Source organism: Schistocerca cancellata, chromosome 6 (genome assembly GCF_023864275.1).
Source record: "Schistocerca cancellata isolate TAMUIC-IGC-003103 chromosome 6, iqSchCanc2.1, whole genome shotgun sequence".
NCBI classification, from domain to species: Eukaryota; Metazoa; Arthropoda; class Insecta; order Orthoptera; family Acrididae; genus Schistocerca; species Schistocerca cancellata.
Window position 1 is genome coordinate 579,202,591 of NC_064631.1, and position 21,815 is coordinate 579,224,405.

General features: G+C 43.7%; 1 protein-coding gene across 3 annotated transcripts in view; it reads left to right on the forward strand.

Moving 5' to 3' along the window:
• Nucleotides 1-21,815, forward strand: part of LOC126191356 (trafficking protein particle complex subunit 8) — a 313,324-nt gene that overhangs the window by 46,883 nt on the left and 244,626 nt on the right. For all 3 annotated transcript variants that reach the window (XM_049932196.1, XM_049932197.1, XM_049932199.1), the window contains 2 exons: nt 11,182-11,394; nt 11,616-11,725. In XM_049932196.1, the coding sequence (XP_049788153.1) occupies nt 11,182-11,394; nt 11,616-11,725 (323 nt within the window). The remainder of the gene's footprint in view (nt 1-11,181; nt 11,395-11,615; nt 11,726-21,815) is intronic.

The window sequence follows — 21,815 nt, forward strand, 5'->3', positions numbered from 1 at the left end:
ATTTATCCAGTCACCTATACCTCCCAAAGTCTCACAGCCTGGCCACAGAGGAGCATTCCCCTTATAATTCAGTACCATTCAGGTCTGGAGCAACTGAATCATGTTTTCCACCTGGTTTTCAACTACCTCTTGTCATGCCCTAAAATGACCCTCCCGCAGTGGTATTCTGCTGCTCAACGAACCTACACAATATCCTTGTTCATCCCCACTCCCCCCCTGCGGGTCCGGGGATTAGAATAGGCCCGAGGTATTCCTGCCTGTCGTAAGAGGCGACTAAAAGGAGTCCATCCCCCTCACGGGGGTAGTTAGCGCCTGCGTCCGGATACGGACGGTTCCACCACCTATAATCGTGGTCTTTTTGGTTTTTCACTTCTCGTTTCTTCCTTCCTTTTGTTGGTTCCTTTCTTTGCTCTTCTCCACCTCACTGTCTTCCTTACTCTTTCCCTTGACTTCTCCTTGCCTTCTCATTGCCTTTTTCTCCTTGCCTTCTCATTGCCTTTTTCTCCTTGCCTTCTCATTGCCTTTTTCTCCTTGCCTTCTCATTGCCTTTTTCTCCTTGCCTTCTCATTGCCTTTTTCTCCTTGCCTTCTCATTGCCTTTTTCTCCTTGCCTTCTCATTGCCTTTTTCTCCTTGCCTTCTCATTGCCTTTTTCTCCTTGCCTTCTCATTGCCTTTTTCTCCTTGCCTTCTCATTGCCTTTTTCTCCTTGCCTTCTCATTGCCTTTTTCTCCTTGCCTTCTCATTGCCTTCTTCTCCTTGCCTTCTCATTGCCTTCTTCTCCTTGCCTTCTCATTGCCTTCTTCTCCTTGCCTTCTCATTGCCTTCTTCTCCTTTCCTTCTCATTGCCTTTTTCTCCTTGCCTTCGCATTGCCTTCTTCTCCTTGCCTTCTCATTGCCTTCTTCTCCTTGCCTTCTCATTGCCTTCTTCTCCTTGCCTTCTCATTGCCTTCTTCTCCTTGCCTTCTCATTGCCTTCTTCTCCTTGCCTTCTCTGGTCTCCGCCTTGGTGTTTGAGACAGTCTGTCCTCTTTCTCCCTCTCTCTCTTCTTTTTCCTCTTCTTCCTTCCTCCCTGTGCGTGCCTGAAGGCCGACCCACGCGTTCGCACGCGTAGCCGGTGACGGGGTAACGCGTAAGTCCCCGCCCTGGGTAGACATGTAAGGCACGCGCGTACCCCCTGGTAAAGGCCAGGCCCGGGGAGGGGTGATTGCCTGAGCTGATACCTTCTGACCATGCCGATTGGTCCCTCCGTCTGTTTCTCGGGAGGTGTGACCTGAGGTGTAAACATTCACCTAAGGTGGGAGTGCCCTCTGAGAGGGTCCCCACAAGGAAGGAGCGCGCCATCGGAGACGCTGGCAATCATGGGGGATTCCTCCGCAATGGATTCTACTCCATCTCTCTCGACTTCGACCCAAAAACGGAAACGTGACCAGCCAACAGTGACAAAAGTACTACCGCCTGCCCCACAGTTCCTCGTAGTTTCTCGATCTGAGGACGGAAAGGATTTTTCCTCTGTCAACCCTTTTGTTATTCAGAAGGGCGTAGATGCCATAGCCGGATCTGTCAAATCTTGTACCAGGTTGCGTAACGGCACCTTATTACTAGAAACTGAGAGTGCCTTTCAGGCACAAAAACTGCTTCGGGCCACCCTCCTGTACACGTTCCCTGTCCGGGTGGAGGCCCACCGAACTTTGAATTCGTCTCGTGGTGTAGTCTATACTAGCTCCCTCGACGGATTGACTGACGAGGAGCTTCAATCTTTCCTCGCTGAGCAGGGCGTGACGGCTGTCCATCGGGTCATGAAAAAGGTCAACAATGACCTTGTACCGACCCGGACACTTTTCTTGACCTTCGATAGTGTTAAGCTGCCATCGCGCATCAAGGCGGGCTACGAGGTTATTTCTGTTCGCCCCTATGTCCTGACACCTACGCGCTGCTACCAGTGTCAGCGTTTCAATCACACTCGACAGTCTTGTTCCAATGCGGCTAAATGTGTCACTTGTGGCAGGGATGCCCATGAGGGTGACTGTCCACCTCCGTCTCCTCGTTGTGTGAACTGTCAGGGTGACCATGCCGCATCCTCCCGCGACTGTCCTGTCTATAAGGAAGAACGCTGTATCCAAGAAATTCGGGTCAAAGAGAAAGTGTCCACCTCGGCTGCTCGCAAACTATTGGCTAGTAGGAAGCCCACGCTGCTCCCAGCGGGGAAATACAGTACTGTCCTCGCCTCTCCTCGGACTACCCGGGAGGTAGCAACCCAGACATGCGATCTGACCTTCAGCACCACAGTCGTCCGTTCGGCCAGTGCTAAGATCGCGCGGTCGACGTCTCCTCTTCCTCCCATCACCCCACAGACACCAGCCCCTTCCTCAGCTTCTGCTAAGTCGAAGACCCCGAAGTCAGATGCACGGGCCTTCAAGAAGGAACCATCCCGTGCAGACTTCCTCCGTCCCTCGACCTCCCAGCCTTCGACCGGTACTTCCACCAAACGTCCTTCCAAAAAGGCGCATAGGAAGCACAGTTCTCCTTCTCCGCCACGGCGCATTTCTTCTCCTGCGCCACCCAGCGGTTGCCGCCCCAGGCCGTCATCCGTTTCGCCTGGCCGCACCGCTGGTAGCCGTACATCTGGCCGTTCACCAGCGGAGGAAGCTCCCCCTCCCGGCCATCCTCCCGAGATGGCCGATGAACCTATGGACCCAATGGACGATGACTGTCCGCCTACTGATAGCGGCGGCGGTGCTCGCTCGAAGCCATGCCCTCAGCGGCCTTCGAGGTGACCCCTTTTTTCATCTTCCTTTTCTTACGATGGCACTTATTCACTGGAATATTCGCAGCATTCGCTCCAACCGAGAGGACTTGAAGTTGCTGCTCCGCTTGCATCGTCCGCTCGTTAGCCCTCCAGGAAACGAAGCTACGCCCATGCGATCAAATTGCCTTGGCACACTACACCTCTGTGCGTTTTGACCTACCCCCTATGGTAGGTACCCAGCTCATGGAGGGGTTATGTTGCTGGTCCGGGATGATATTTACTACGATCCCATCACGTTGCACACCGGCCTGCAGGCAGTTGCCATCCGCATTACTCTCCCCACTTTTACGTTTTCCTTTTGTACCGTTTACACTCCATCGTCATCTGCCGTTACCAGGGCAGACATGATGCAACTTATTGCTCAGCTACCTGCACCATTTTTGTTAACTGGAGACTTCAATGCCCACCATCCCCTTTGGGGCTCTCCAGCATCCTGCCCGAGGGGTTCCTTGTTAGCAGACCTTTTCAACCAGCTCAATCTTGTCTGCCTCAATACTGGCGCCCCTACTTTTCTTTCGGACACATCTCACACCTATTCCCATTTAGACCTCTCTATATGTACTCCCCAACTTGCACGCCGGTTTGAGTGGTATGCACTTGCTGATACATATTCGAGCGACCACTTCCCGTGTGTAATCCATCTCCTGCAGCATACTCCCTCTCCGTGCTCCTCTAGTTGGACCATCTCCAAGGCAGACTGGGGGCGCTTCTCTTCCAGGGCGACCTTTCAGGATCAAACCTTCACAAGCTGCGATCGTCAGGTCGCACACCTCACGGAAGTCATTCTCGCTGCTGCTGAATATTCCATCCCTCACCCTACTTCTTCTCCACGTCGCGTACCGGTCCCCTGGTGGACCGCAGCATGTAGAGACGCTTTACGTGCTCGTCGACGTGCTTTACGCACCTTTAAACGCCACCCTACAGTGGCGAATTGTATTAATTATTAACGATTACGTGCTCAGTGTCGTCGTATTATTAAAGAAAGCAAGAAAGCCAGCTGGGCTGCTTTCACAAGCACCTTCAACAGTTTTACTCCTTCTTCTGTTGTCTGGGGTAGCCTGCGCCGGCTATCTGGCACTAAGGTCCACTCCCCAGTTTCTGGCTTGAAGGTCGCGAATGAAGTCCTTGTGGCCCCTGAGGCTGTCTCCAATGCCTTCGGCCACTTTTTCGCAGAGGTTTCGAGCTCCGCTCATTACCACCCTGCCTTCCTCCCCTGCAAACAGGCAGAGGAGGCTAGGCCACCTGACTTCCGCTCCTCGAATTGTGAAAGTTATAATGCCCCATTCACCATGCGGGAACTCGAAACCGCACTTGGCCAATCACGGTCCTCCGCTCCAGGGCCTGATTCTATTCATATTCAGATGCTGAAGAACCTTTCTCCTGCGGGTAAAGGTTTTCTTCTTCGTACATACAATCGCATCTGGATTGAGGGACATGTTCCCGCATGCTGGCGCGAGTCTATTGTTGTCCCGATTCCTAAGCCGGGGAAGGCCAAGCACTTGCCTTCCAGTTATCGACCTATCTCGCTTACCAGCTGTGTCTGTAAAGTGATGGAGTGAATGGTTAACTCTCGATTGGTTTGGCTGCTCGAGTCTCGACGCCTACTTACCAATGTACAATGTGGATTTCGTAGGCGCCGCTCTGCTGTTGACCATCAGGTTACCTTGTCAACCTTCATTATGAATAACTTCTTGCGCAAGCGCCCGACCGCGGCTGTGTTCTTTGATTTGGAGAAGGCTTACGACACCTGTTGGAGGGCGGGCATTCTCCGCACCATGCATACATGGGGCCTTCGCGGTCGCCTCCCTCTTTTTATTCGTTCCTTTTTAATGGATCGACCGTTCAGGGTACGTGTGGGTTCTGTCCTGTCCGACACCTTTCGCCAGGAGAATGGGGTGCCACAGGGCTCAGTTTTGAGCGTCGCTCTCTTCGCCATCGCGATCAATCCAATAATGGATTGCCTCCCAGCTGATGTATCAGGCTCCCTTTTTGTGGACGATTTTACCGTCTATTGCAGCGCGCAGTGTACACGTGTCCTGGAGCGCTGTCTTCAGCGTTCTCTTGACCGTCTTTACTCCTGGAGTGTCGCCAATGGCTTCCGTTTTTCTGCCGAGAAGACGGTCTGTATTAACTTCTGGCGCTACAAAGAGTTTCTCCCACCGTCCTTACGACTCGGTCCCGTTGCTCTCCCAATCGTGGAGGCAACCAAATTTTTAGGCCTTACCTTTGACAGGAAACTTAGCTGGTCTCCACATGTGTCATATTTGGCCGCCCGTTGTACCCGTTCTTTAAATGTCCTCCGTGTTCTCAGTGGTATGTCGTGGGGAGCGGATCGAACCGTCCTACTTCGTCTATATCGGTCGATCGTCCGCTCCAAGCTGGATTATGGGAGCTTCGTTTACTCCTCTGCATGGCCATCCATCTTACGCCGCCTCAACTCCATACAACATCGGGGTCTACGACTTGCGATCGGAGCATTTTATACCAGTCCCGTAGAGAGTCTTCGTGCTGACGCTGGCGAATTGCCACTCACCTACCGGCGCGATATACTGCTTTGTCGGTATGCCTGTCGGTTACTGTCAATGCCCGACCATCCATCTTATCGTTCCTTTTTTGACGACTCTCTTGACCGTCAATACGGGTTGTATGTCTCTGCCCTGCTATCCCCTGGAGTTCGCTTTCATCGCCTCCTTCAACACCTTAATTTTTCACTCCCTGCAACCTTTCGGGTGGGCGAGAGCCGCACGCCACCTTGGCTCCAGGCTCAGGTCCGCGCTCACCTTGACCTCAGCTCGCTCCCAAAAGAGGTCACCCCCGGTTCGGTCTACCACTCCCGTTTTTTGGAACTTCGTTCGAAGTTCATCAACATGCCTTTAATTTATACAGATGGCTCTAAGACCAATGACGGGGTCGGGTGTTCCTTTATTGTCGGGGCACAAAGTTTCAAATACCGGCTCCATTGCCATTGTTCGGTCTTCACAGCTGAGCTCTTTGCCCTCTACCAGGCTGTTCTTTACATCTGCCGCCACCGAAATTCTGCTTATGTCATCTGCTCAGATTCCCTGAGCGCCATCCAGAGCCTCAGTCATCCGTACCCAGTTCACCCTTTTGTACACCGGATCCAACGCTCTCTTCAGCAGCTGGTGGACGTCGGTTCTCCGGTTAGCTTTATGTGGGTTCCTGGCCATGTCGGTATCCCTGGGAACGAAGCTGCAGATGCCGCGGGCAAGGCTGCGGTCCTCCAGCCTCGGACAGCTTCTTGTTGTGTCCCTTCGTCCGATTTTAGCAGGGTCATTTGTCGGCGAATCTTATCGCTGTGGCATGCCGATTGGGCTGCACTTACCGACAACAAGCTTCGGGCCTTAAAACCTCTTCCCGTGGCTTGGACGTCCTCCTCCCGCCCTTCTCGGCGGGAGGAGGTCGTTTTAGCCCGGTTAAGAATTGGACACTGCCGGTTCAGCCATCGCCATCTGCTGACGGCTGCGCCGGCGCCGTTCTGCCCATGTGGGCACTTGCTGACGGTTAGACACATTTTAATGTCCTGTCCAGATCTTAACACACTGCGCCTCGATCTTAACCTGCCTAATACTTTCGATGCCATTTTAGCGGATGACCCACGAGCAGCTGCTCGTGTTCTTTGTTTTATCAATTTGACAAACCTCGCTAAGGACATTTGATGATGTTGTTTTTTAATCCTATGCCTGTCAGTCTGTCTTTTATCGTGTTTTCCCTTTTAGTTGTTGTTGTCAACTTGTGCATCGCGGTGCATTCTTAGAGTAGTCAGGGCGCTAATGACCATTGAAGTTGTGCGCCCTAAAACCACAAAAAAAAAAAAAAAAAAAAAAAAAAAAAAATCATCCCCACTCAACCCCTGCTCCCAACCTCTTGCCTCATGGCTTATACCCCTGTAATAGACCTAGACACACATTCTGTCCCATATATCCTACCACCACCACCACCACCACCACCACCACCACCCTCACTTCAGGCAAGTGTCATGTAACCTATGAAAAGCATGGCTATCTGTGAAAACCAGTCATATGATATACAAGCTAAGCTGCAAGTACTGTGCTGGATTATATGTGGGCAGGATAACCAACAAGCTGTCTGTCCACATGAATGGTCACAAACAAACTGTGTCCAAGATATAGCTGGACCACCCAGTTGCTGAGCACACTGCCCAAAACAACATTCTTCATTTGAGTGGCTGCTTTACAACCTCTGCCATCTGGATCCTTCCTACCAACAACAGCTTTTCTGAATTGCAATGTTGTGAACTCTCTCTGCAATATATACGAGATTCCTGTAAACTTCTTGGTCTCAAGCTTTGTTTGTCACTGTCCTTCACCTGCCATCCCCTTCCCTAGTCCCACTCCAGCACTACAAAGCCTTCTATTCCACCAATGCACTCAGTCTTCCCACTCCCCTCTTCCACCTCACTCCCCCTCCCCACCCCCCCACCCCCCTGCACTCCATATAACCTCCTAAAGCACCTAGCTGTCCTACCTTCTTCCCACTTCATCCCTGTGTGCTCCCGCAAGCAGCTCTTTACCGTATCTCACTATCGAGACTGCTTCACTCATCATATATTGTTGCTTGCAGTCTGGCCTTGGCAGTTGAGACAGTGGTGATATGTCTATGAGTTGTAGTTGCATGAATGTGTGTGTATGTATGTTGTCTAAGTCAAGAGGAGGCCTTTTGGTCAAAAGCTTACTTGTTTAGCAATCTTTTTCATTGCACCTGGCTGCGACTCAACATCTTCTCTATATGGTGAGATGGTGAGTAGCAATCTATCATTTTCATAATATTGCCGTTATTCCATCCTGGATTTACCAATGAATCTTTTTATGTGTAGATGGACAATTTGGATGTCATATCTGTGGTTAGCAGTTTCTGCAGCCAACTTTGAAAATCAGGAGAGTAAACATTTAATTACCTTGACATCTCTGAATTTAGGTGTGCTTCGATCTGCCAAATTTCTACTATTGTAGTTCAGATACTACAGTCTGCAACAGTGTTGATGGCCTCTGGGCAGGGAATGCACAGTAGACACTGTGCAGCCAGCCAGTCGGTTTCTGCACTCTGTACTGTGTGAACTTCCATTATATTTGAATGTTCTATTGAGTTTTACAAGCACAAAACTAAGATTGGCTGATTTCTGTGGTATTCCGTGTGTTCTGTAAGTTTTCTTATGATGGGTAAAATATCTAGAAGGCATCAGGCACTTAAAACCAGGCAAGGGACCCTATTTTTAAAGTGTACTCGTTCTTCAAACATGAGATGAGCCAGTCTGTGCAGTCGCCAAGGTGCAGGAACACCCTGCAGTGGCCTGTGGTGATTTTGGTGAACATACTGCCAGATGAATTGAATTGTGCAAGAGGTCAAGCTGTGTCAGCAGACAACTGGAAATATGGAATTTTGATCTCCACGGAATAAACATAATGTGCCAAAGCAGGTAACAGGAATAGATGACTTCAATCAGGCTGTTTTGTGTAAAAAGGTTTTCAAATTTTATGAAATAGGCAAGTTCCCCATGACAATGAAATTGCTAATTGTTATGGGTCAAGCTACTGGGTTTGAAGTAAGTTCAAGATCTGTCCAAAGAATATTGAAGAACATCAGATTTAAATACGTAAAATCTAATGACAGGCAGAAATTTTTAATGACACGAGCTAAGAACAGTGCGTGACATCAGACCAAAATGAATGGCACCTGTGCGTTACTTGGACAAGACTTTGGTAAATCAAAACTGCACTAGAAATTTTATTTTGCAAACAACATAGGGACAAGGCATCTTGAAAGTTCCAATGGGAAAAGGAAAGCATCTTATGTCATACTGGTTCTGCTGCTACCAAATTTGTGCATCAAAGTTAACTTATATTCCAGTGAATTTCCAAAAGTGACTCTTATTTCGAAATGAATGGAGAAACATTTTGAGAATGGTTTCAGAGTCAGCTCTTCACTTATTTTAATCGAGGCACTGTTATTGTTATGGACAATGCAAGCTGTCACTGTTATTCTCGACAAGCATCCCACTACAAACACGAGAAAAAGTGATATTCTTTCACGTCTGTGTTGTAATAATATATGACATACTGAAACACAAGCAAGAACAGACCTCTTGAAGCTGATTAAGATTCCAAAAGTCAGTCTGGCACCCACTTGTACTTAGTATGTGCAGTACTTCGGTTCCTGATGTTACATTGCCCTTATAATTATTATGTATTAGCTTTTCTAATTAGTCTCTTAAGTATATTTCGCAACAGTTATCAGATGGTGACTCAAAACGCATCAGAAATAAATTTTTCTATGATATTTTGTTTCCATGGAATTACTACATGCCAGTTTGGATGGTCTCATACCTTACAAATGGAAGACTTCATCAGTGAAATGGAAGGGTAAAAAGTATGCAACTGGTTCCATAACACTGTAATGTGGTCACGGGGTGATAAGAGAACCTCCTTATCATTGTCAGTAGTAGTGATGTGGGCAACGATGAAGGGGTATGTAGCAGATAAAAAATAATGCATTTAGGGGAGTCAGCACTGAAAGGCTGATCCATGAAGCAATTGACAAAAATTGGTACTGTTGATTGGGAAGGTTGCTTACATCCCACTGACAAACTGAAAGAAGAAGATTACCAGAAAAGTCGTTAGAGGCAAAATAATGGATTTGGGAATTGTCAGTGTGGCATCCACATCCAGCGGTTTCAGTTCTGAAGGCAGTGACAGTGAAACATCTGAATAAATATGTATGTGAATGGGATGTAAATTTATTTTGTAATTTTCATAGAACATTTACTTTCTCGTCAAGCTGTCTGTGCAGTAAAAAGTAGTTCAGAGCATAATCTGTTCTGTAACTGACTTTTTATTTTACTTATCTCACTTTTCTGACTAAAATACAACACAGTTAAAAATGCTGTTCATCCTGCTGTGAGTGTTTTAGAATTGATTCTTTCATTTTGTTGATAAAGTAGGAGGCAACAGAGGGTGTAATCCATTCTTTAAGGTGCAGTTCATTATAAAATCCATTCTGCGGCATGAGAATCTGTATTACTGGTTTTTCTTCATGTTTTTATGGCTGGAAAAGCATGAATATGCATTACATTCTGTAATGTGTATCTCATACTTATTAGATACACTTCATTTATTATGAAATGGTTTGTAGTGCATAATGAACCAGATTGTAGGGAAGTAGATTACACTTCAACTATTGCAGCTGCCTGTAAAAGAAAAGGTAGCTGCTGTCTGTGCACATTCAACCAAGTTGATAACACAGCAGTCTTCATGAGCTGAACGACCAGAGGCCATTAATGTTGTTGCCTAGTGTTAATTTGACTGAGTTGACCAACTTATGTTGCCCTGCTAGCATTAGCTCCCATCTTAACTCCCAAAAGCACAGCTGCCTGCTATGTACAATGATGCAGGTGGATTCATGCAATGCTGATGTGCTTTTGATCATTTAGTGGTGTTATACTGTGATAATATACTCGACTTCCTGTCAGCTGTGTTGTTTTTCAGGGTTGGGTTACTGTTTTATGATTTTTCTCTGATGTAAACATGTGTAAATAATTTGCTTTGAAAGTTCATTATGATTTGTGTCCACCCAGAAAAGAAGTCCAATGGTGGATAAATTGGCAGATGTCTGCCACTGAACGAGGTTTATCAGCAAATAAAAATGGGTAACACATGCTTTCAAAGAGCAATTATAAATACTGTACACGTGCATTACACCATCACGTACTTCATAACCCTCAAATAAGAAATGTATGGTGTCGATATTCTCAAGTGAATAATGGAAATGGAAGGTGATCAGTATATGTGATGAACATGGAATCAAACCATCCATCTGGTATAGTCCTACTTCGTGTAGAAACAGTTAATTATAATAGTACGAGCATAGAGTATCACTACTTTCACAATGGATGTACTCAAATAAAAGTATCATTGCACTATATTCCAGTGTTATTAACATACGAAGTCAGGTGTATTTGGCCGGCACAATCTAGGGACACTTTTTGTGTGTGTGTGTGTGTGTGTGTGTGTGTGTGTGTGTGTGTGTGTGTGTGTGTGTGTAAAGGGGGGGGGGGCATGTTTGTACTCGGGTTTGTCAAAGAATCTCTTCCTAAAGCTTGCAATTCTTCATTGTCTTTTGTGTGTGCCTTTTGATGACTCAGTACTTCTGCTGTTTGGTGAGTGGTCTCCTTTACTGCTAAATTATGTAATGGGAAGCTTGGTTTGCACCTTAGAAGTATTGCATACTAGGATGAAGGTGGTTGGCTGTAATTTTCTGTTCTGGAAGTCTGTTTTTCCCCACATTAATTAACACACTAGTGTAATTAGCTACTGTGTAACATTTCCTTTATTTGCTTACAGAAACAGCACAGTGAAGTTCTCTCTGCTCCATGCCACATTAATGACAACGTTTGGGCTGGCCATTCTGCAGCTGGTGCCAACAACATTGTTATTCAGCATGGCAGCTGCTTGAGTGCAAGCGATTTGGAGCGGCTAAGATTATTTGCCCAAGATTTCTGCCTTAAATCTCTTCTCCCCTTTGTTGAAAAGCAAATTCAGCTATTAAGTGATATTGTAAGTATAAATATTAGAAGGTAGTGTTTTTTTAAGCTATGTTAGACATGCTAATTTATAGATTAAATGCACATTGGCAGCTTTCCACAACTTTGTAACAAAACTAATATTTCTCAGTAAGATTGGTACTCTCGCAGTCTGATTAGCAGTGCGTAATTCGCTTGCATATAAACTGGAGGTATAACAACAGTTTAAATCAATCAATTTGTGATGTGTTTCAGATTTCCAATAAGAAAGGAGTCAGTAGGTCTCTTTTTAGTGCAACAAAACGTTGGTTTGGAAGCAACAAACCAGGGACACCAGGTGCAAATAATCCAGTAAACGCAGTCATGTAAGTAGTGAATCACTGTTTCATTTTATCCGTGATGAATATGAGGTCAGTTATTTAACTCGATGTTAAAATGTAGGCTCAACCATCTTTCACCTTTAGCGGTAGAATTATTTTTGCAATAAAATTCTGATGATGAAAGCTTGCTCCTTCAAAATGTATCAGTTTTAGTGCTTTTGCATTCCACAAGAATAATTCTGATGACAAAAGCTTGCTCCTTCAAAACATTTCAATTTTAGTGCTTTTGTATTGTGAAAGGTGGCTAAGTGTACATTTTAAAACTGAATATGACAGTTGTATACACACCATTAACCCTTTGCACTCCATAAAATACTGTACACGTGCATTACACCATCACGTACTTCATAACTCTCAAATAAGAAATGTATGGTGTCGATATTCTCAAGTGAATAATGGAAATGGAAGATGATCAGTATATGTGATGAAGATGGAATCAAACCATCCATCTGGTATAGTCCTACTTCATGTAGAAACAGTTAATTATAATAGTACGAGCATAAAAAGACACAGTGTGACTCCACGCATTCTTATTTAAATCACCTTTGCCTGGGTGGCAATCACACCACAGAGAATTGCGCAGTTTCTCTATGGAAACAATGACGCCACTGACCAGCAGCTAGGGTATACATTAAAACAAAAAGTGCACTTTCATGCAAATATATTTCCAAAACATTACAGTACAAAACTTTTCAGTGTATGATATTTTTTCAAACACTCATCAGGGTGGAGAGCTGGGTTTCATGTGCATGATTCACAGTAATACACAATTTCATTCCTGCCACCTTTCTCTTTTTCTACCTGAACACACTGCACAATCCTTATGCTTGTTCCCAGGAACTTGTTGATAATGTGCAACTGTCCATTCAAGCATTCCTCATCATGAGAAGTTGAACGACATACTTGTTTCTGTCCTGGATTTTTTTCTTCACCAACTAAGTATCTTATAAGAGTTTTACGGAGTACTTTGTGAGACAGTTTTCAATTTTTCAAGTTCTTTTTCTCGCAGTGATTCTTGTGTAACGAATAGGTATTTACAAGTCCTACCTCCAACAAACAGAAGTACAGTTTTTGTCACCACTTCAGACTTTCATTAGAAAACCATAACTGGAATAAAATGGTGAGATTGATCAGCTCCACCCATCTTTGAAGTATAATCAATAATGACATTTGGTTTCATTATTTCTTTCCGTTCCTTTCTGTATCTGCTTTCTATAAGTGCCACTGAGTTATTTACTGTTGTAGAAAGCATGAGAACTGTTCATGTATCTTGCCATGCTAGAACCATCATTATTTTTATTGCGGATGCATTTTATTTTGTGCTTCTTCAGACACAGAACTTCCTTCTTGATTGGAGCTGGAACATTTTTGCTATTGTCTTGGACTGTTCTTATGAGGTGCACATTCTGTTTCAACAGTTCATCAGCTAATGCAACACCTATATAAAAACAGTCAGTGTACAAATGATACCCTGGCTGGCCTGTAGCATTTGTGATATTAGCCAGCAATTGAAGAACTATTCTTGGAAACATCTGAGTCTGGACAAATTGATGACTCTGTTGTCACAGCTCCAAAATAGGGTATCAAATTGCAAATATAACCATTTGATGAATCTGAAATCACATAAACACCGAGTCCTCATTTTCTTGTTTTTTTTGGGATTGTACATTTTGAATAGCACAAGGGACTTGAATGATACTGAAGATTCATCAGCAGCTAAATACCTTTGATAAATTTTGAGGAATGTGTGGGACAAGTAGCCCAACACATTCTTCACTTTACTCAGTTATGGATGAACCTGAGTGTTGACATGTGTAGCACTCTCTGGATTAGAAACATGAAGTGCCCAAAAAATTGGCATAAATCGCCTGTGTGTAAAACAGTCTGAAAAGAAGTCAGGTGATTATAACCACTCTCCTGAAAAAAAGTCCTGCAAGTTCTTACTCTTTTGTAATGCCGTATTCAGTAGCACACCACGGAAGTGTTTCATTTCTTCCTTGGTAACATTTCTCCAATCCCACCAAGCAGAATGTTGTGGAAGTGGTGTTACGTTACATATTTTTGCTGTAGCACATCTGTTTGTTTATTCTGGTATTTGTTGAAATAGGTTGTCTGTAAAAATTATCTGAAAGAAACAAACTGGCTATGATGGAACATTATATGTTTCAGGGATAAAACCACACTTTGAATTGTCGAAAGGAAAGTCTGTGAAGTCAATGTCATTTTCCCTCAACATCTGCTTTGACTCTTCTGGTGAATCACTAGAAAAATGTGCATTTCCTTGGTTTTCATCATCTTCTTCATTAGAATTGTTTAGAAATGGATCACACTAATCATCCAAATAACTCTCAATATCAGTGTCACTTAAAGATTCCTCTAAAAGCTGTAAATCTCTTCCTCAGAATGAACTGAATGTGAGGAATTAGCCACTGTGCATGCACAAACTTTAATGTAATAATTCCAACATTCCTTTCAACACAGCTGCAACAGTGTGACACCAGTTAAGGCAGGTTCCCCTAGATGGCAGCATTAAGCACCAGTGATGCCTAGTACTGTTGGAATTAAGAACTGATCATGTGAGAGCAGTAAAATCGTGTCTAATAAGGTTCGACATCGGAGCGGAAAACAAAATTCGCAATGTTGAGCGCCACTTGACGTTGGAGTGGAAAGGGTTAAACCATACAAAAATAGACTCAGTCTCATAGGCCTTACAAGCATTGAGTCCTTAAGAGGCATACTTGAACTGAAATATAATGTTCCAATGTCCCTATTAAACACTTCTGATGTCTGAAAAGTGCAATAAGCAATAATGTCGCAGGCATCAAAAGACTCAAGGCCAAACTGATATTTAACATTACCACACTGTACAATTGTGGCTGTTATCCACCCACATCCATGTTGAGCAGTATTATTCTTCATAAACTTAAAGTTCAAAACTCCTTCAGCAAAAACAGATAGCCCAGAAGGAAAGGTGGAGCTCCTAATTGGCCCTGTGTAGTAATTGATATATTGTCAACAGACTTATAAACAATACCACGGATTCGCCCTGTCCTGCTATAGTAATGCGGCATCTCTGTAAGTCGTAAAATGCTGTTGCATGAACACCTGGACGACAGCTGACTCCTTCCTTTCAGGTACATTACTTACGTAGGCGTCACTTATCGCTAACCACAACTTCTGGTCTGGCTTCCTTATCTACTTCCAATACGTCAGCAGTAGCAAGTGTGGTGCCTAGTAAAATTAGTGTTACGTCATTGGCCCCACCACCTCCCCTCATGTCCCTCCTTTCATACGGCTCAAAGTTGTGTGGCAAATCATGAGCTGTGACTCACAGAGAACAATGATACTGCTCAACATGGGTGTTGGTGAATAACAGCGACAATTGTATGTTGTGGTAATATTAAAGATAAGCTTGTCCTTGAATCTTTAGACACCTGTGACATTAATGCTTATTGCACAATTCATATATCAGAAGTAAACTTAATAGGGACATTTGAACATCATATTTCAGTTTAAGTATGCCTCTTGTTGTAAGTACTGGTAATGTTGACACCGAGTCAATTTTTGTATGGTTTAAAGTTGATGGCGTATGTGCACTTCACTTTTAGTGGTTTTGTATTGTGAAAGATGCCTGAGCATACATTTTAAAATTGAGTATGGCAGTATGCGCAGAATTGGAAGACAGTATGCTGCTTGGTATTTAAAAAGCTTGTTTCGGCTTCATTGCCTTCATCAGTACATGTCCTGTAGTAGATGGACATATGTCAGCTTTGAGTAAACCATTATTGCTGTCTGTAGTTGTTGGGTGTAATATTTTTTCAGCAATGTTTTTCCTGTTGCTCACATATATTAGAATGCATTTTATTATCTGAACGGTTGTAGAAATTTAAGCTTGACAGCTAGTTGTTTACTAAAAGATATGTGCTGCAGATCCCACAATAAAGAAAAAAGAATGACAGTGTTGCTGTTCATTTCAATTGAAGGGATTGAACAGTGAGTGGAATTGTACCATGAGCCCCACACACATCTTGTCATTAGTGATGAACTCAATAAAAAAGTGTATTTCAATTTGATGATAAAAATAATGGTTATTGTTGCTGCCATTGTCCTCTTCATGCTTTACTGACATGGAATGACAATGCATGTTACAGCACTATTTCTCAGTTTTAAATGGAACTTTTGATCGTATTATACAGCAGCTGAAGCTTAACAGTACCACTTCCAGCAATTTCCTTTAAATTTGAAAGAGTGAAAGAATATTTCCAGAATGAATTTTCACTTTACAATGGAGTGTGTGCTGATTTAAATCTTTCTGACTGATTAAAACTGTGTGGTAGACCAGGACCTGAATCTGGGACCTTTGCCTTACATGGACAAGTGCTCTACTGACTGAGCTAGCTGACCACAAGTCATGACCTGCTCTCATAGCTGTATTTCATCATTTCGTCATCTCCTCTATCTTCCAGATTTCACAGTTCTTCTCCACATCTGGCAGGACTCACACTCCAGTAAAGTAGGATGTTATGGAGAGAAGGTTGATAACTAGGAGATGAGGTAGTGATGGAAGTAAAGCCGTGAGTGAGTGTGGGTTGCGATTTGTGCTTGGATAGCTCAATTGGTGAAGTACTTGTGTGTGAAAGGCAAGGGTCCCAGGTCTGAGTGCCCTTGTGGCACACAGTTTCAATTTCCCAGGAAGTTTCAAATCGGCACAATCTGCTGCAGAGTGAAAATTCAGTCTGAATACTTTAGGCTGGTGCTATGATTACAAGCCGTGTATTTATAAGGAAGATGAGTTCATTTTTTCCTCTTAAGACAAATGTTTGAGATTATAAAATGGAAAGATAAAATATATGAAACAGGTGATTTCATGTACCTGATTGCCAGATCTATTCAGAAACCAACACATCACATTATTGTAGTCTGTCTTTTCACTAATATTGCTTGCATAATTTTCTAATCTTGATTTGATTTGAACCGCGAGGTAAAAACATAAGTGGTCCTAGCCCACTATTGGCCGGGCTGAAACAGGGTTATAGGGTGATTTTGCTCACTGTGATTCTAGTAAAGCCAATCTGTACTCTTAAAGAGTAGTAAGAGGCCTTTTACTAGTTCTTTGTTAGATGCAGTTTCTTCAGGATTTGATTACTCGAATATTCTCTGTCTTTTGGCCTGTAACACTTCACATTGGAAGATTAGGTGTGGAGCACTTTCATCACTCTCACCACACAGCTTCTTTGAAACGTGACTTTGACACCATTAACTTGCCAGCTTCTTGTTTTTGGATCATAGTCCGATATTATGCACATGCTTTCTGATCCAGTTTAATAGTTTTTGCTTAACCATAAACTTAGTGATGGTTAGGACAGGTTCTGGTCCAATAAATGGAGTGATGACACCTGTCCTGGCCAACCTATCAGCTTGTTCATTGCCACTGATTCCTGTGGGATCAGGGGCCCACAGCAGGTTTATCCTGTTTGCTTTTCCTTATTCTCAGAAGGGCTTTGTGACATTTTGCAATGATCTTTGATCTTTCTGCAGAGGCTGAAAAAATTACAGAGCTGATTGACTGTCTGAAAAAATGTAAATACTACGATCTTCTATTGCCTATGGAAATTCTCTTCTGCCCATCCCTGGTAACAGACATTTCCACCTGGAATACTCTGGCCAGCTTGGCTAGAGAAATTGCTCTCTGTAGTCTAAGCCGTACCCCACGTACCCCAGCCCCAGTGCCTTCATCTGTTTTCGACTGATTAGTAAACCAGACTACATGTCCTGCATGATGTCATGGTTCATACTTCCACTGCTATCTAGCTCCAGTTGTTGCATTTAACCCTTGAGCAGTTGCACCATTTTTTATGAGTAGTTATGCTGTGATCTTCTTTGTACACATGTATAAAGAATAGCAGCTTTGTTACCGAGGTATGCAGAATGAGCATAACCACAGTTTAACCATAGTTTAATTGAACAATGATAAAATAAACTTACATTATATTATCTAAATCGCTGTTTAATTAAACAATAATAAAATAAATTTTCACTATAGCTCTCTGTTGCCACATAAAAGTGCTACCCCACAGTAATGACCCACTCAAAGCATTAAACAGCACAGTTGCATCAGATCCCAGCCAACCACTTATTCAGTTACTAATTACCTCACTGACAAGTGCCTCATTTTGGGGTTGTGCTGCTAGCTCAGAATCTGGATCACTTTCTTGCATGTATCGTAATTTTTTTCTTACCGAGATCGCTGTTTATTTTATATTACTGCTGCTTATTTTGATGTATGACAGCGCAATTCATCACTGTGTTAGCTGAAGCAATAATGAAGGACTAGATATGTGATCCCTATTGTAAAACAGCAATGGAACAGTACAAGTCAATATTTTTTGGGGTTGACGCACTTTATTCATAGGTACACCCACTTGACGGTTAAAGTTTTACTGAACCAGCTGGAAGTTCTTGTATAGTCAGCCAGCGTTTCTTTGACCATTCCTGTTTTTACCATATTCACTGTATGGTGTGGGATTCAGGATATCCTGAAAGTATTTGGCTTTTATTAATCTTTTCTGCAGAGGCAGTCAATTTATTTGAAACGAAGTGTTTCATTCCACACCATTGGTTAATTCCAACTGTTTGCTGAATTTCAGGAGAATGTTTTCATCATCTGACATGTATGGCATTATGCCATAATAAAGAATCAAACATAAGATATTACAGTACTGAAACTGCTAGAAAATTTGCATCCTGAAAACCACATTGAAAAGCTTAATATCAGATTGGGGCCAACTTCATTGTAAATCTGGACATATGAATGTGCACTTTAAGCTGTATTCTGCATTTTAGTATGGTTTATGTAATTCTGCTGCTCTTGGAATATCCTTTGATGTCTTGTTTCTTCTACAATGTAATGTAAGATCTCTTAATGCTATATATGTATGAACAAACAGGCTTCCTATGTCATCGTAGCTGTGCATGCACAGTAATGCCTGTCTTCTGTCATTCTCTGGCAACTGCTGAAACAAACATATTTCTAACAGGTTGCAGGAAAATACTGTGAATGGTGGTTTGAAAAGCATTGCTTTTGAAGTAAATTTCATTTTTCGCAAAATTAATTATGTTACATGTGAGAATGTGCAATAAGTTTCTTAAATTGCAGAGCGTTTGACTCTCATGTAAAACTTAACATTTTAAGGACCTGCAACTTAGAAAGATTTTGAGCCCTGAAGACTAGAAATTTGTCATTAACTTCTGTAATACAAAAATATGCAGTGTTCATATTGCTGCTCATAAAAGATCTTTCCAAAACTCACTGTTCTAGTGCTGGAAAGTTCTCCATTGGTGTATAAAACCTTAACCATTCAAAGGATTGATCAGTTTTACAGTTCTGAGGGAAAGTATACTGTCACTTAACATGGAAAAAGTGTATTTTTAACCCAAAAATCAGGGATTTTTTTATTTATCTGCATATACAGCCTGTTACAAGAGTATGTTTCACCTTCAAACATGTATTGCTTATGTGAGGACTCCATGATAGTTTCTTACCCTGAGTTGCCCCTAGATACTTCACTATCCACTCCACTGGTAGTTTCATTGAGAATCCCAAGATTCCAGTTGGTAAGCTGGATATGCTTTCCTCATACATTGATGAGACAGAACATTATGACCACCTACCTAATAGCCAGGATAACAGTGGAGACTCATAGTAGCATGGAAGCAGTGAGGCCTTGGTAGGTTGCTGGAGGGAGTTGGCACCACTTCTGCACATATAAGTCACCTAATTCCCCTAAATTCCGGGGAGGTGGACAATGAGATCTGATGCCATATTCAGTCACATCCCAGATGTGTTTAATCGTGTTCGTATCTGGTGTATTGGGGGGCCAGCACATCAATTGGAACTTGCCCGAGTGTTCCTTGAGCCAATCCACCACACTCCTGGCTGTGATACATGGTGCATTATTTTGCTGAAAAATGCTACTGCCACCGGGAAAAATGATTGTCATGAAAGGGTATACATAGTCTGCAACCACTGTATGATACTCCTTGGCCATCGTGGTGCCTTGCACAAGCACCACTTGACCCATGGAAATGTTCCCCAGAGCATAATAGAGCCACCACCAGCTTTTGTCCATCCTGCAGTGCAGGTGTCAAGGAGCTGTTCCTCTGGAAGACAATGGACTTGTGCGCTCCCATCGGCATGATAAAGGTATCGGGATTCATCAGACCACGCTACTCTCTTCCACTGTGCCAATGTCCAGAGCTGATGGTCACGTGCCCATTTCAGTCATAGTTGCCGATGTCATGGTGTTAACATTGTCACATACACAGGTTGTCAGCTGTGGAGGCCCATCATTCAGTGTGTTCACTGCGCTGTGTGTTCACACACATTTTGCTGTGCTCAGCATTAAAGTCTGATGTTTGTTCCCTCACAGTTTGCCGCCTGTCCAGTTTACCAGTCTGCCCAGCCTCCGACGTCTGACTTCTGTAATGATGGGTGGCTGTCCAACCCCACAATGTCTGAATGTGGTTTCACCTTGGTTTTGCCATATACGGAAGACACCACAGCAATCACTGAACAAAATTTGTACAGTTTGCGAATTCTAACAGTACTATGTGCCATTGTTTTCCAAGTATTGCCCTGACTGTCATCTGTGTATCAGTGGCAAAATCAGCCTCTAGTATTGCACTGTTCAGTGAGTTCATTCATCACTAGGTTCCACAGTAGTGGTGACTAAACCCTCTTTGTGGGCACCCTCCAGTGGTGGTCGACCCAGTGAGAATGCTGGCACCTCTGTGGATCTCATGGAACTGGATCCTCCAGCCTGGATGCCCAGTTGCAGTGAGTCTTTAAAGGCTGCAGTTAGGCAGCTGCTGAGGTGACAACCTTTCATTTTTTCCCTCCTCTCCTTTCCCCATTGTGACTCCCCCAACAAAACATTTTCAGCATTAGAACCAACAATGAGGAATTGCAGATGCTCTTGGAATCCCAGCTTCCACTTGTTTTATGCCTCCAGGAAACAAAATTTCAGCCTTGTGACTGCTTTGATCTCTCACAATTCTTTCCAGTCCACTTCACCCCAATAATGGCATTCCATCTCATGGGGGAGTTGTGCTGCTCATCCAGAATGATGTTCATAGTCAAACCATCTTACTGAGCACCATGCTTTTAGTTGTTACAGTCTGCATTCTCCTACTTTGCTTTACCTTTTCTCTTTGTACCTTCTGCATCCCTCTGTCATACGGTGTCATCAGGACAGACTTCCACCAGCGTATTGGGCAACTCCCTCACCCCTTTCTGCTGCTCAGTGACTTTTAATGCATACCGTCCCCTTTGGGGCTCTTCGAGAACCTGTTGGCTTGCTTCTTTCATTTTCTCCTGCTGTGTTGTTACAGTTCTTTTTATGTACTTTTTTCCTTTCCACAATTTTAAGTGGTAGGATTCATTTGGGATATGGTTTTCATTTGAGACCTGTGTGACCTCAAAAATGGGGACTGATAATCCAGCAGTTTATCCCTTTACTCCCCAAACAAACCAACCAACCAGAACCTAATCTGAGAGGTGCCCTCTTGGCTTACCTTCTCAATCAACTCAGCCTCATCTGCCTTTACACTGGAGCACCCACATTTCTTTCAGGCTGCACGTACACCTGTTTCCATCTGGACCTTTCGTTCTGCACTGCCCACCTTGCCCATCAGCACATGTGGCCCATCTCTCTGACATCGACTTGAGTGACAATTTCCCTTGTGCTACCCATTTGCTGACTACTATCTCACTTACATGTAAATCCAATTGGCAGTTTCTAAGGCGAAGGCGGTAATTATTGATGGTACGTTTGTGTACACTGTTTGCTCTCAGACTGACAGAGGTGTGGGGCGTGCCATCGCCATTGGCACTGATGATTTTTGCTATCAGTTTCCTGAATGCTGCCCAGTATTTATAACAGAGCTCTTTGCCCAGTATCAGGCCTTACAGTACATCCAGTGGCACAGGCTTTTCAATTGTCATCTGCTCCGATTCTCACACTGCACTTCAGAGCCTGCAAGAAAGCTTTCACTTACTCACTCTTTGAGGGAGCTA